We start from the raw sequence: 14,208 nt of genomic DNA on the forward strand, positions 1-14,208 counted from the left end.
GTAGACTCGGCAGAATCAAAGACGAGAAACAGGAAATCAGGGCCCAGGGAACCAAACAAGGGAATAAGGCTCGGTAACGTGTCAGCAACACAACTCAATACTTCGCAAAGTAAGTGTGCTTCCACAGTCTTTGTCTAGGTGCGCTGATCATGCCTTAATCCTCTGCAGGTGCGAGTCATTTACGGTGCGCATGAGAGAGTCCGCTTGGGACGCTGTCCGGAGCGGGTCGGAGAGTCTATCTGATGCGCGCGCCAAGGCGTGCAGTTGTGACACTCTTGCATGAAACTAGTACAAAAATTAATGCAGATATAAATATCTTATGTCAAATTATGGCATGTTACAAAAAATAAAGAAAAAAATCCGAGTCCTCGTCTCAGATTTACGAGTCCAAAAGCAGTTAATGCACGAGTCCGAGTAATCAGTGCTCAAGTCCAAGTCAAGTCCTTAAAATTAGGGCACGAGTCGGACTCGGGTCCGAGTCCTGGGTCATAGCAAATGATTTATATGATGGCCCTGTGGATCAGAACCTGGCCATCCTCAACGAGCCCACCCCCATTACACTCATTACCAATACTACCCAATTTCATGGATGGTTTGCTTTTTTTTTTTTAAATAAATATTATAACTGGTCCAGTTAGTTGCTGCAGCATTTGAAGCTCATTAAAAGTTGGTTCATGCAGACAAAAAACACAAATGGGTGAAAATATTTCCAGTCCAGTTATCCCTTAAAGGTCCCATGGCATGAAATTTTCACTTTCTGAGGTTTTTTAACGTTAAAATGAGTTCCTCTGACCTTCTTAAGTCACCCCAGTGGCTAGAAATTTCATAATGTGTAAACCAAACTATGCCCAACATTTGAGAATGGCGCGTCAAAACGGCGTGTTGATAAACTCTTCCCTTTACTACGTCAGTAAGGGAGATGATCCCCACGCCCCCCTCTGGATTCCCACCCACTGTATGAATTGCCCGCCCAGTTGTAGTGAGGAGACCATAGAGGACACAACATGGCGTCACCTAAGCGAGCGAAACATGGAAATTGCGCTGTACATGGATGTGACAACACAGAAAAGAGTCTGTTTTTACTGCCGACGGGAGAGCCCCTGAAGACGCAGTGGCTTAATTTTATTTACTTCAATAACACGCCGTCGAGTCTACCTAAGATGGTGTATGTTTGTCGGAAGCATTTTCCTGAGGAATGTTTCCACAACTTGGGACAGTACAGGGCAGGTTTTGCACATCAACTGTCACTGAAGCCTGGGTCCGTACCAAGCATCCCTGCCGCATCAGCCACAAACACCGAACAAGTAAGTGTATAACTGTGAAGTCGTTTTGCCGTGTTTTAAAATCGGTGCCACGTTAGCCTTGCAATGGCTACATTAGCTGTGCAGCTAACCGCTTCCTGCAGTTAGCCAGGTACTCTGCGCTACAAAACCAAAAAGCATGCAGCATGCTCTGTTATAATAGCCAATCAAAACAGTTTTTACAAAGACACCCACGTTCTTTTTTTTAAGTCACTCGTTCATTTTATTTGTTTGTTTGTTCAGTAAAAACCCAAACATTTGTTGAATTTATTTTATTTCCTCGCGTCGCACCTTAATGACGTCAGCGAGCGGTATTTTTCCCTTCGCGGTTTGTTCCTTCTCTCTCGCCATAGTAAGACACCCACATCCGCTTGTTCTGACCCACTGGAGGTAGCGTCACAGTGCTGTTAGCCAATCAGAGGTAACACGTTTACATGTCATGAATATTAATGATAAGACCCGCCCCCACCCTCTACCCTTCCCCGCCTCCTGCTACTCATTAGCAAAACGACGCACTGCGAAAAGCGCTGAAATGGGGCTTTCTCCCAGGAGGCTATATCTACGTGCCGAGGGTTCACTTCGAGAAAGGCTGCGGATATAACATCCGGAAACCTCCACGAGCCCGTTTAAAGCATCAACAAACCACCATGCCATGGGTCCTTTAAATCAAGACATTTCAGTTCATTTCTGAATTTGCGATCATTCGGTAAGCTAGATGCTCATACAGATCACAACATTCAATTCTTTGCGAGATGTCACAGACATAAGCACACTTACAGGTACCTGTACACTTAAATCATCAGGAGTCTGTCCATTCTCTTGTGCCACACCATTAGACACGTTCATATCTTGGGACGTTGCACTGACATCATTCTGGACGTCAGTGATGTTCTGACACGTAGTCCCAGTCTCAAGCTGCTGCAGCAGGACCCGGTTAACAGCAGTCATGGCTGCCTCACGGCACAGTGCCATCAGGTCTGCGCCAACGTACCCAGGTGTGAGTCGTGCCAGCTGTGCAAAGTCAAAGTCTGTTGGCAGCTTAAGCTTCCGACAAAGAGTATTAAGAATTCTGTGGCAAAGGAGAAAGCACAATGTAAAGAAATCTTTCTCAAGATTATATATAAAATAAAGCCATTGTTTTGCATGAGGTGTAACACATTGGGGAAGGTCTGAGGGATGCGTACTTGAAACGTGCTCCTTCGTCCGGTATTCCCAGACAGATTTCTCGGTCAAAACGTCCTGCCCTTCTCAAAGCTGGATCTAGAGAATCAGGCCGGTTGGTGGCTCCAATAACCAAGACCTGTGCTGGGATGTGTAAGGAATTCAAGTCTAAAGAGGGAGAAGAAGAAGAAGAAAAAAAGGCAGAGAAGATTAAAAAATATGACCAAGACAAACACGTAGGGTGGTGCTTCATAGTCTGTGAACCCTTTAGAACATTCAATATTTCTGCATAAATATGCCCTAAAACATCATCAGATTTTCAACCAAGTCCAAAACGTAGATAAAGAGAGCTCGAACACAAAAAATACAAAAATATTATACTCGGTCATTTATTTATTTACTGAGGAAAACGATCCAAAATTACATATAATAATAATAATAATAATAATAATTATAATAATAATAATACATCTGTTTTGTATAGCGCTTTTCATGGTACTCAAAGACGCTTTACAGGAGGTTCAAACATACACACACACACAAACAATAGTAAACAAAGAAAGAAAAAAATAAATAAATAATAAAATAAATAAATACTTTTAAAAAAAAAAAGTTAAAAAGTCCACCAAGTAGGGGTCAGGATGTAATTCCCGTGGTGTAGCAGCCACAGTCCCACCAAAAAGGCGCACGAAAACAAGTCCCACATCTCCAGCACCGCCGCCGTGACGCCGTCAGCAACATCGCTCAAACACCACGCCATGGATCCACAAAGCGAGCACAGAAGCTCCGCCACGCAGAGCGCTGGTGTGTCCCAAACCGCCTGCACAGCCACCGCGACACCACCGAGCAACATCGCTCGGAATATCACGCCAAGCATTAAAGCACAGAGCGCTGGACAACCATGAAGTAAAATGAGCAGCGAGCTCACTGCAGTCCACAGCTGGGACTGGGAGCTGTGGGAGCGCAGGCATCGCCCACGGCGAACCAAGGCCTGGAGGGAACCGACGCCCAAAACTAGGTCCGGAGCTACCACACAACCGGTGGAGAAAACACTCAAACAAACATCAAACTACACAAACACACAGAAAAAAAAAACAGAAAAAGAAATAAAATAAAACAAAAAAATATAAAAAGTGGCAAGAGTGTGTCAATGTTTGCTTTCAGTATCTGGTGTGACCCCCTTGTGCAGCAATAACTGCAACTAAACGTTTGCGGTAATTGTTGATCAGTCCTGCACACCGGCTTGGAGGAATTTTAGCCCATTCCTCCGTACAGAACAGCTTCAACTCTGGGATTTTTTTTTAAGCCAAGAAGCCTTTATTTGTCACACGTACACTCAAGCACACAGTGAAATTTAACCTCTGCATTTAACCCATCTTAAGCAGTGAATACATGCGCGCGCACACACAAATACCCAGAGCAGTGGGCAGCTATGCTACAGTGACCAGGGAGCAGTTGGGGGTTAGGCACCTCACTCAAGGGCACCTCAGCCCAGGGCCGCCCCATGTTAACCTAACCGCATGGTCTTTGAATTGTGGGGGAAACCGGAGCACTCGAAGGAAACCCACGCAGACACGGGGAGTCACTCATACCTAAAGATATGTAATATTGCATCATTTTCTTCAATAAATAAAATGATCAAGTATAATATTTTTTGTCTAACTGGGTTCTCTTTTTCTACTTTTAGGACTTACAGTGCTCAGCGTAAATGAGTACACCCCCTTTGAAAAGTAACAATATCTCAATGAACACAAACAATTTCCAAAATGTTGACAAGTCAAAGTTTAATATAACATCTATTTAACTTATAACGGGAAAGTAAGGTTAATAATATAAACTTGGATTACACATTTTTCAGTTTTACTCAAATTAGGGTGGTGCAAAAATGAGTACACCCCACAACAAAAACTACTACATCTAGTACTTTGTATGGCCTCCATGATTTTTAATGACAGCACCAAGTCTTCTAGGCATGGAATGAACAAGTTGGCAACATTTTGCAACATCAATCTTTTTCCATTCTTCAACAACGACCTCTTTTAGTGACTGGATGCTGGATGGAGAGCGATGCTCAACTTGTCTCTTCAGAATTCCCCATAGGTGTTCGATTGGGTTCAGATCAGGAGACATACTTGGCCACTGAATCACTTTCACCCTGTTCTTCTTCAGAAATCTAACAGTGGCCTTAGATGTGTGTTTAGTCATGTTGGAAAAGTGCACAACGACCAAGGGCACGGAGTGATGGTAGCATCTTCTCTTTCAGTATGGAGCAATACGTCTGTGAATTCATGATGCCATCAATGAAATGCAGCTCCCCGACACCAGCAGCACTCATGCAGCCCCACATAAGGACACTGCCACCACCATGTTTCACTGGAGGCACCATGCATTTTCCTTTGTATTCCTCACCTTTGCGACGCCATACAGTTTTGAAGTCATCAGTTCCAAAAACATTTATCTTGGTCTCATCACTCCAGAGTATAGAGTCCCAGTAGTCTTCATCTTTGTCAGCATGGGCCCTGGCAAACTCTAGGCGGGCTTTTTTGTGCCTGGGCTTTAGGAGAGGCTTCTTTCGTGGACGGCATCCATGCATGCCATTCCTCTGCAGTGTACGCCGTATTGTTTCACGGGAAATAGTCACCCCAGTTTGGCTTTCTACTTCTTTAGATAACTGCAGTGAACTTGCATGCCGATTTTCTTCAACCCTTCTCATCAGAAGACGCTCCTGTCGAGGTGTTAACTTCCGTGGATGACCTGGACGTCTCTGTGAGATGGTTGCAGTTCCACCTTTCTTAAATTTTTGTACCGCTGTTGCTACAGTATTCTGACTGATAAGTAAAGCTTTGCTGATCTTCTTGTAGCCTTCACCTTTGTGGTGTAAAGAAATTATTTTCTTTGGGGAATTCTGAAGAGACAAGTTGAGCATCACTCTCCATCCAGCATCCAGTCACTAAAAGAGGTCATTGTTGAAGAATGGAAAAAGACTGATGTTGCAAAATGTCGCCAACTTGTTCATTCCATGCCTAGAAGACTTGGTGCTGTCATTAAAAATCATGGAGGCCATACAAAGTACTAGATGTAGGAGTTTTTGTTGTGGGGTGTACTCATTTTTGCACCACCCTAATTTGAGTAAAACTGAAAAATGTGTAATCTAAGTTATATTATTAACCTTACTTTCACGTTATTAGTTAAACAGATGTTATATTAAACTTTGTCTTTTCAACATTTTGGAAATTGTTTGTGTTCATTGAGATATTGTTCAAAATGTTACTTTTCAAAGGGGGTGGACTCATTTACGCTGAGCACTATGTTTTAGATCCTATTTATGCAGAAATATAGATACATAAATATAAAATATATAATTCAAAAAGGTTCACAAACTTGTACCACTGTACGGCCCTGGTCACACTACAGCTCACGATGGATCTGCAAATACTTGGCAATGAAAAATTGGTAACATTGCCACCAATCGTGCAATACAATGGTAATTGTTCTTCAAACATCGCGAGTTGTTTTTTTGGTGTGTCTCCACCTCATGAATGCTCGCAGATGGCTTTGGGAATATTTCCTGAAGCTTGGGGAACCTTCTTCGAGCCTTTTGAGATGTATTTGCCTCGAATCCATGTCCCCAATGCTCATGGGAGCCTCATCAACACAGTGGCTCGGCATAGCCTAACCTTCACTGACTTAAAAAGTGAATTTACATTCAGGGATCCTTTGGAGCATGTTGTGCATGTGCTTGGGACCCAGTCGTTATGGGAAACAACTGATGATGATTTGAGCGAAATCAGCACATGCATATACAGTGGTGCTTGAAAGTTTGTGAACCCTTTTTGGTTTAAATGAGAAGCGTTATGTTTGGAGAAAGGAAAACACTGCATTCCAGCATAAGAACCTTATCCCATCTGTGAAACATGGTGGTGGTAGTATCATGGTTTGGGCCTGTTTTGCTGCATCTGGGCCAGGACAGCTTGCCATCATTGGTGGAACAATGAATTCTGAATTATACCAGCAAATTCTAAAGGAAAATGTCAGGACATCTGTCCATGAACTGAATCTCAAGAGAAGGTGGGTCATGCAGCAAGACAACGACCCTAAGCACACAAGTCGTTCTACCAAAGAATGGGTAAAGAAGAATAAAGTTAATGTTTTGGAATGGCCAAGTCAAAGTCCTGACCTTAATCCAATCAAAATGTTGTGGAAGGACCTGAAGCGAGCAGTTCATGTGAGGAAACCCACCAACATCCCAGAGTTGAAGCTGTTCTGTACGGAGGAATGGGCTAAAATTCCTCCAAGCCGGTGTGCAGGACTGATCAACAGTTACCACAAACATTTAGTTGCAGTTATTGCTGCACAAGGGGGTCACACCAGATACTGAAAGCAAAGGTTCACATACTTTTGCCACTCACAGATATGTAATATTGGATCATTTTCCTCAATAAATAAATGACCAAGTATAATATTTTTGTCTCATTTGTTTAACTGGGTGCTCTTTATCTACTTTTAGGACTTGTGTGAAAATCTGATGATGTTTTAGGTCCTATTTATGCAGAAATATAGAAAATTCTAAAGGGTTCACAACCTTTCAAGCACCACCGTAAGGATGCTGTTTTTACAGAGACTTTGAAAGTATTCTGTCAGGTATGTGGTGGCAGATGGATCGAAGTGCAGGCAGAGTGTTTATTAGCAGACGTGATATTTACAAAAAAACAAAAACAAAACACAAACAAAACCAAAAGCAGAGTCATAAATATGGCTAGAAACAAACATGACAGTGATGGTGATACTTTGCAAAGTCTCTGTGAAAACAGCGTCCTTATATGCACATGCTGACTGTGCTCAAATCAGCATCAGGTGTTTCCCATAACGACTGTGTCCTGTGAGCGAGCAAGGCCGCTCGAGCGTGCGACAGTCAAGCATTCGTCTGCTGTGTGACCACAACTTTTAGCTCGCCTGTATATCGCCATGCATCGTCACCAAAACGCCTCATTTTCATCGATAACCCATCGCAAGCTGTAGTTTGACCGTAGCTTACAGTTAAAAAGCAAACGCTTGCATACCCTTAAAAAGAAAACTAAGATGAGAATAAAAATGAAGACATTTAAATAATTCAATAAATTTAAGTAATAGGTATGTTTAAATATTAAGAGTGGGGAATATTTTGAAAAAACAAAAACAGTTAACTTTCCATTTTGACAGTAATTTATTGTCCGATATCTCATAACTGCCTCCATCTTTGCATATCCTCTGAGCAGCTATTGATTCTTCTCAGTAGTAATATTGGCCTCAGCTATTATAAGAGACCAAGAAAGGATCCAAAAGGTTTTCAAACCTTTGTTTTCCATAAAGATTTCCATTTTAATTTATTTGATTTTAATTTTATTCCATTTTACCTTTGTTGAAGTTTTTCAAACAACGGGAGCAAAATTTTGCACTCAACTAAAAATGGCACTGATCTGATATCCTGTATCCGTACAACATCAGCAGAAAATGCTAGATTGGTTATCAGATCTGCTGTTATAGAAAATGAATCGACGTCTACTGAAATGATGAGATTCGAGAATTCTATAGCACTGTAATTAATGGAGAAGCAGAAAGCAAAAACTAAAATAAGTAAACAGAGTAATATGCAGGATAGATAACTGCAAGTCAAAATTGGATTTAAACTTGCTTATTATTTCGCCAATATTCTGGCACAGAACGATTCGTCTGTGTGTTTAATCATGAGCTTTTCACAAAATGCTCACCGTCCATGCAGGTGAGTAACTGAGCAACAATTCGTCTTTCCATGTCTTTGGAGGCCACCTCTCTCTTTGGGGTGATGGCATCAATCTCATCAATGAACAGAATGCAGGGAGCACCGCTCTGTATGCGAAGAAGATAAAAATGTTAAAATATTTTGAGGAACCTGAAAAGTGGAAATAAAATGTTGGATAACCGACATCCATCCGTCCATTATCCATAACTGCTTATCCTGTGCAGGGTCGCAGGCGGGCTGGAGCCTATCCCAGCTGACTATGGACGAGAGGCGGGGTACACCCTGGACAAGTCGCCAGATCATTGCAGGGCGACACAGACACAGACAACCATTCACACCTACGGTCAATTTAGAGTCACCAGTTAACCTAACCTGCATGTCTTTGGACTGTGGGGGAAACCGGAGAACCCAGAGGAAACCCACGCAGACGCCACACAGAAAGGCCCTCGTCGACCATGAGGTTCGAACCCAGAACCTTCTTGCTGTGAGGCGACAGTGCTAACCACTACACCATGGTGCCGCCCTGCATAACAGACGTGTACCATGATGTACTGCAATATTTATGATGTGCACTTTAGTGCCAAATGTTTGTGGACACCTGGCCAATCACACCTACATGTGCTTTTTAAACATCCCATTCCAGATGTAGGTTCCCTTTGCTGTTATATCATCTCCACTCTTCTGGGAAGGCTTTCCACTATATTTTGGAACATGGCTGTGGGGTGCAGTCAGTGTTCCAGTTCATCCCAAAGGTTTTCAGTGGGATTGCGGTCAGGGGCCTGTATAGGCCACTAAAGGTTGTTCCACTCCAACCTTGGCAAACCATGTCTTCATGGACCTCACTTTGTCCAAAGGGGCACTGCCATGATGGAACCCATTTGGCTTCTTAGTTCCAGTGATGGGAAATTGTAATAATACAGCAAATAAAGGCATTCGAGACAATTCTGTGCCTCTAAATTTGTGGCAACAGTTTGGGGAAGGAGGACATACGGGTGTCGCGGTCAGGTGTCCACAAACCTTTGGCCCTGTAGCGTATATTCAGAGTAATATTAGGAACTCTAACATGTCAATAAATGTTGAATAACAGGCACATGCCAATAAACAGATAAGAGATATACTGCAATATTTATGATGTGCACTTCAGCATATTGTCATTACTCTTGAAAAATCCCAACCTCTGGCTCAGAGGGTACCGTTAGGATAGCCATCTTCTAAGGAGGCTTAATTTTGAACAAATGTGAAGGAGCATCATATGTACTGTTATTGGTAAACGGAATTCAATCCTTTTCAAGACGAGATGAATTCTCTTAAAGAATGAGCATCAACCGAACTGAGTAAGACAAGAGTAGTCATGGCACTGTGTAGCTGTATAGTTCTATGAGCTTGTCCCCTTTTTAGATAAAGATTATTTTTTTCCTTGATCATTACTGTTTAACAGTTTACCAAACATTTATTACAATATTGTATTTAAAACTGATTTATTAGTAAAATATTCCTAAGCTAGAGCAGCATTTTTGGGAACAATGTTTAAATAGAGGGTAGCATGATATGTTTGAGTTGCCATGGTCCTTGTGTACATGTGGGTTTTCTCTGGGTTCTCCAATTTCCACTAGTAGATGGATCAGCTACGCTAAATTTTCCAGGGTGTTAATGCACATGTGATGGAAAATCATCCCATCCAGGGTGTATTGCTTCCTCATGCACCGTGTTCCTGAAATAAGCTCTGGCTCCACCAAGACCTTGACCAGGCCACAAACTGGTTGCTGAAGATAGATGAATGAACGTTTAAACAGAAATATGGCATATATATATAATATATAAATAAATGCTGCCTTTGGAACTGGTCAAAATAGTGTGTTTTAGATAGCAGTTACATTGTGATTGGAGGCTCGGGGGTTCGAGCCTCAGCATCAACAAGCTGCTACTTTTGAACCCTCGGGTCTCTTTCTTTAAAGTGCATATCACGGGTCAATTCAGGAGCAAGATCAATGTAATTCTCCTATTTTATATTAAACTTTGGTCAAATATCTGTAACATTTTGCATTCTCTGCAATTTTTTACCTTGCGCAATACCAGAAAAATTCAGTTGAAATCAAGCCATTTGAGGCGAATTGGTCCACCTCTGAAAAAACCTGGCGTTTGGATTTCCCGGCAAACATTGATTTACATGACGTCGCGTACGGGACGCCTCCCTCTGAATCCTACGTCAGCGCTGGTTTGTTTATGAGGAAACGACCTGGTGGTTTTCTGCAAATTTCTTCAACGTTATCGCATAATTATTAAAATGGTTAACAGATGTATCGTAGGAGGGTGTAGCAACACCAATCTTGATGGGATTAGTACTCATCGTTTCCCAAAAGACCGGACAATGAGAGAGAAATGGGAGCACTTGGTCTACACAGGCTGCGCACTGAAACCGTGCAAAGCTCTCACAGCCTGCTGGCGCTTCCGCAGATAACGTCACGAATCTGGCTCCAGACTCCCTTGGGATTTTTCCAGACGCGTTTTGTTATTTTATTTTTTTCTGCTGTTGACAGATGGCCTTGTGCAAAATTACCCTTCTGGATGAGTGTGTAAAGGGACATACTTTCATTAAAAAAAAACAAACGAAATTGGTACAGAATATGCCCTTTAAAGCCTAAAAACCGAGTCAGAAATCCTGGTGTTATTATTGACGTGGATTTAAATTTTAACTTCCACATTAATTCTGTTACAAAATCAGCCGATCATCATCTTAAAAACAGCAAGAATTAAAGGATGTGTGTCTGAACAAGATCTAGAAAAACTAAGTCACGCTTTCATTTCTAGTAGGTTAGACGACTGTAACAGTCTTTTTTTCAGGCCTTCTGAAAAACACACTTAAGTGGCTACGGTTCAGACAGAATGCTGCTGCCCGGGTTCTCACAAAGACCAAGAGAGAGAAATAGTTCTCACATCTCTGCATTTTCTACCAGTGTCTCAAAGTATAGACTCTGAAATACTTTTATTTGTCTACAAATCATGTAATGGTTTAGGGCCTAATTACATCCCTGACTTGCTTCCACACTATCAACACCCTACACCAGCCTTTCTCAACCGGGGTACCGTCTGGCTTTGTTAGGGGTGCCGTCAAAAAATTATATATTCTAACATTGAAATAAATAAAATGAATTAAATTTCCAAAAAATGATAGTTACACTAATGCAGATCATCGCCGCCTCATGCATCATCAAAATTTGTCTCACGGCCCCCTTTCCCATGTCACAACATCACTGCCGGGGTCAGCGTGACTGTGTATATTTTATATGGGGGTGCCTTGAGAATTTGCATACTTCTGAAGAGTGCCGACTGAAAAAAGGTTGAGAAACACTGCCCAAGACCACTTACCGGTAGGTCATCAGGGAGTGCTCTGCTTAGTGTTCCTAGGATTAAAACTAAACAGGGTGAAGCTGCATTCATATACTACGCTACATACAGCTGAAAAAACAAGACTCATCAGGAGAGGACGTATCCCCCCCCCTCTGGCCCCCACATGAAACCCCACTCCAAATTTTCCTAACTTGAATTGGTTGCCATGGAAATACGGAAAAAAAAAAAATCACAGAAATCCCAAAATGTCAAAAGGCACAACTCCTCTAGTCATTTAACATAACCGTCAGGTTTGGTGAAAAAAAAATCCTAATAGTTTTTGAGTTATGCTCCAGAAACTAAAATGTTTACATATAGACAGTGTGATAGCTATACAGTTAGGTCCATAAATATTTGGACAGAGGCAACATTTTTCTAATTTTGGTTCTGTACATTACCACAATGAATTGTGAACAAAACAATTCAGATGCAGTTGAAGTTCAGACTTTCAGCTTTAATTCAGTGGGTTGAACAAAATGATTGCATAAAAATGTGAGGAACTAAAGCATTTTTTAAACAAAATCCCTTCATTTCAGGGGCTCAAAAGTAATTGGACAAATTAAATAATTGTAAATAAAATGTTCATTTCTAATACTTGGTTGAAAACCCTTTGTTGGCAATGACTGCCTGAAGTCTTGAACTCATGGACGTCACCAGACGCTGTGTTTCCTTTTTAATGCTCTGCCAGGCCTTTACTGCAGCGGTTTTCAGTTGCTGTTTGTTTGTGGGCCTTTCTGTCTGAAGTTTAGTCTTTAACAAGTGAAATACATGCTCAATTGGGTTGAGATCAGGTGACTGACATGGCCATTCAAGAATATTCCACTTCTTTGCTTTAATAAACTCCTGGGTTGCTTTGGCTTTATGTTTTGGGTCATTGTCCATCTGTATTATGAAACGCCGACCAATCAGTTTGGCTGGATTTGAGCACACAGTATGTCTCTGAATACCTCAGAATTCATCCGGCTGCTTCTGTCCTGTGCCACATCATCAATAAACACTAGTGACCCAGTGCCGCTGGCAGCCATGCATGCCCAAGCCATCACACTGCCTCCGCCGTGTTTTACAGATGATGTGGTATGCTTTGGATCATGAGCTGTACCACGCCTTCAACATACTTTTTTCTTTCCATCATTCTGGTAGAGGTTGATCTTGGTTTCATCTGTCCAAAGAATGTTCTTCCAGAACTGTGCTGGCTTTTTTAGATGTTTTTTAGCAAAGTCCAATCTAGGCTTTTTATTCTTGAGGCTTATGAGTGGCTTGCACCGTGCAGTGAACCCTCTGTATTTACTTTCATACAGTCTTCTCTTTATGGTAGATTTGGATATTGATACGCCTACCTCCTGGAGAGTGTTGTTCACTTGGTTGGCTGTTGTGAAGGGGTTTCTCTTCACCATGGAAATTATTCTGCGATCATCCACCACTGTTGTCTTCTGTGAGCGTCCAGGTCTTTTTGCATTGATGAGTTCACCAGTACTTTCTTTCTTTCTTTCTCAGGATGTACCAAACTGTAGATTTTGCCACTCCTAATATTGTAGCAATTTCTCGGATGGGTTTTTTCTGTTTTCGCAGCTTAAGGATGGCTTGTTTCAACTGCATGGAGGGCTCCTTTGGCCGCATGTTTTCTTCACAGCAAAATCTTCCAAATGCAAGCACCACACCTCAAATCAACTCCAGGCCTTTTATCTGCTTAATTGAGAATGACATAACGAAGGAATTACCCACACCTGCCCATGAAATAGCCTATGAGTCAATTGTCCAATTACTTTTGGCCCCTTTAAAAACAGGGTGGCACATGTTAAGGAGCTGAAACTCCTAAACCCTTCATCCAATTTTAATGTGGATACCCTCAAATGAAAGCTGAAAGTCTGTACTTTATGTCCATGTCCGTTATATAACTATAACTTGAATATGTTTCAGTAAACAGGTAAAAAAAAAAATTTGTGTCAGTGTCCAAATACATATGGACCTAACTGTATACACTACCGTTCAAAAGTTTGGGGTCACTTTGAAATTTCCTTATTTTTGAAAGAAAAGCACTGTTCTTTTCAATGAAGATCACTTTAAACTAATCAGAAATACACTCTATACATTGCTAATGTGGTAAATGACTATTCTAGCTGCAAATGTCTGGTTTTTGGTGCAATATCTCCATAGGTGTATAGAGGCCCATTTCCAGCAACTCTCACGCCAGTGTTCTAATGGTACAATGTGTTTGCTCATTGCCTCAGAAGGCTAATGGATGATTAGAAAACCCTTGTACAATCATGTTAGCACAGCTGAAAACAGTTGAGCTCTTTAGAGAAGCTATAAAACTGACGTTCCTTTGAGCAGATTGAGTTTCTGGAGCATCACATTTGTGGGGTCGATTAAATGCTCAAAATGGCCAGAAAAATATCTTGACTATATTTTCTATTCATTTTACAACTTATGGTGGTAAATAAAAGTGTGACTTTTCATGGAAAACACAAAATCGTCTGGGTGACCCCAAACTTTTGAATGGTAGTGTGTCTGGGGGGATAAAAATTCAGACGATCTTAAACATGTCCCAACTCTGACTACTTTTAAAATAATAATTAAAAAAAACACCTTATGTTCACCTCT

The 14,208-nt window shown here is 41.5% G+C and overlaps 1 protein-coding gene across 4 annotated transcripts in view; it reads right to left on the bottom strand.

Annotated features, from left to right (window-relative positions):
• nvl (nuclear VCP like) overlaps positions 1–14,208 on the bottom strand; it is a 131,612-nt gene that overhangs the window by 30,425 nt on the left and 86,979 nt on the right. For 2 of the 4 annotated variants that reach the window (XM_060916860.1, XM_060916857.1), the window contains 3 exons: positions 8,210–8,327; positions 2,486–2,630; positions 2,079–2,370 (listed from right to left, as the gene is read on the bottom strand). In XM_060916860.1, coding sequence (XP_060772843.1) covers positions 2,079–2,370; positions 2,486–2,630; positions 8,210–8,327 — 555 coding nt within the window. The remainder of the gene's footprint in view (positions 1–2,078; positions 2,371–2,485; positions 2,631–8,209; positions 8,328–14,208) is intronic. The other 2 variants (XM_060916859.1, XM_060916858.1) reach the window with 1 other exon arrangement.

The sequence above is a fragment of the Neoarius graeffei genome, chromosome 3 (genome assembly GCF_027579695.1).
Source record: "Neoarius graeffei isolate fNeoGra1 chromosome 3, fNeoGra1.pri, whole genome shotgun sequence".
In the NCBI taxonomy this organism is placed as follows: domain Eukaryota; kingdom Metazoa; phylum Chordata; class Actinopteri; order Siluriformes; family Ariidae; genus Neoarius; species Neoarius graeffei.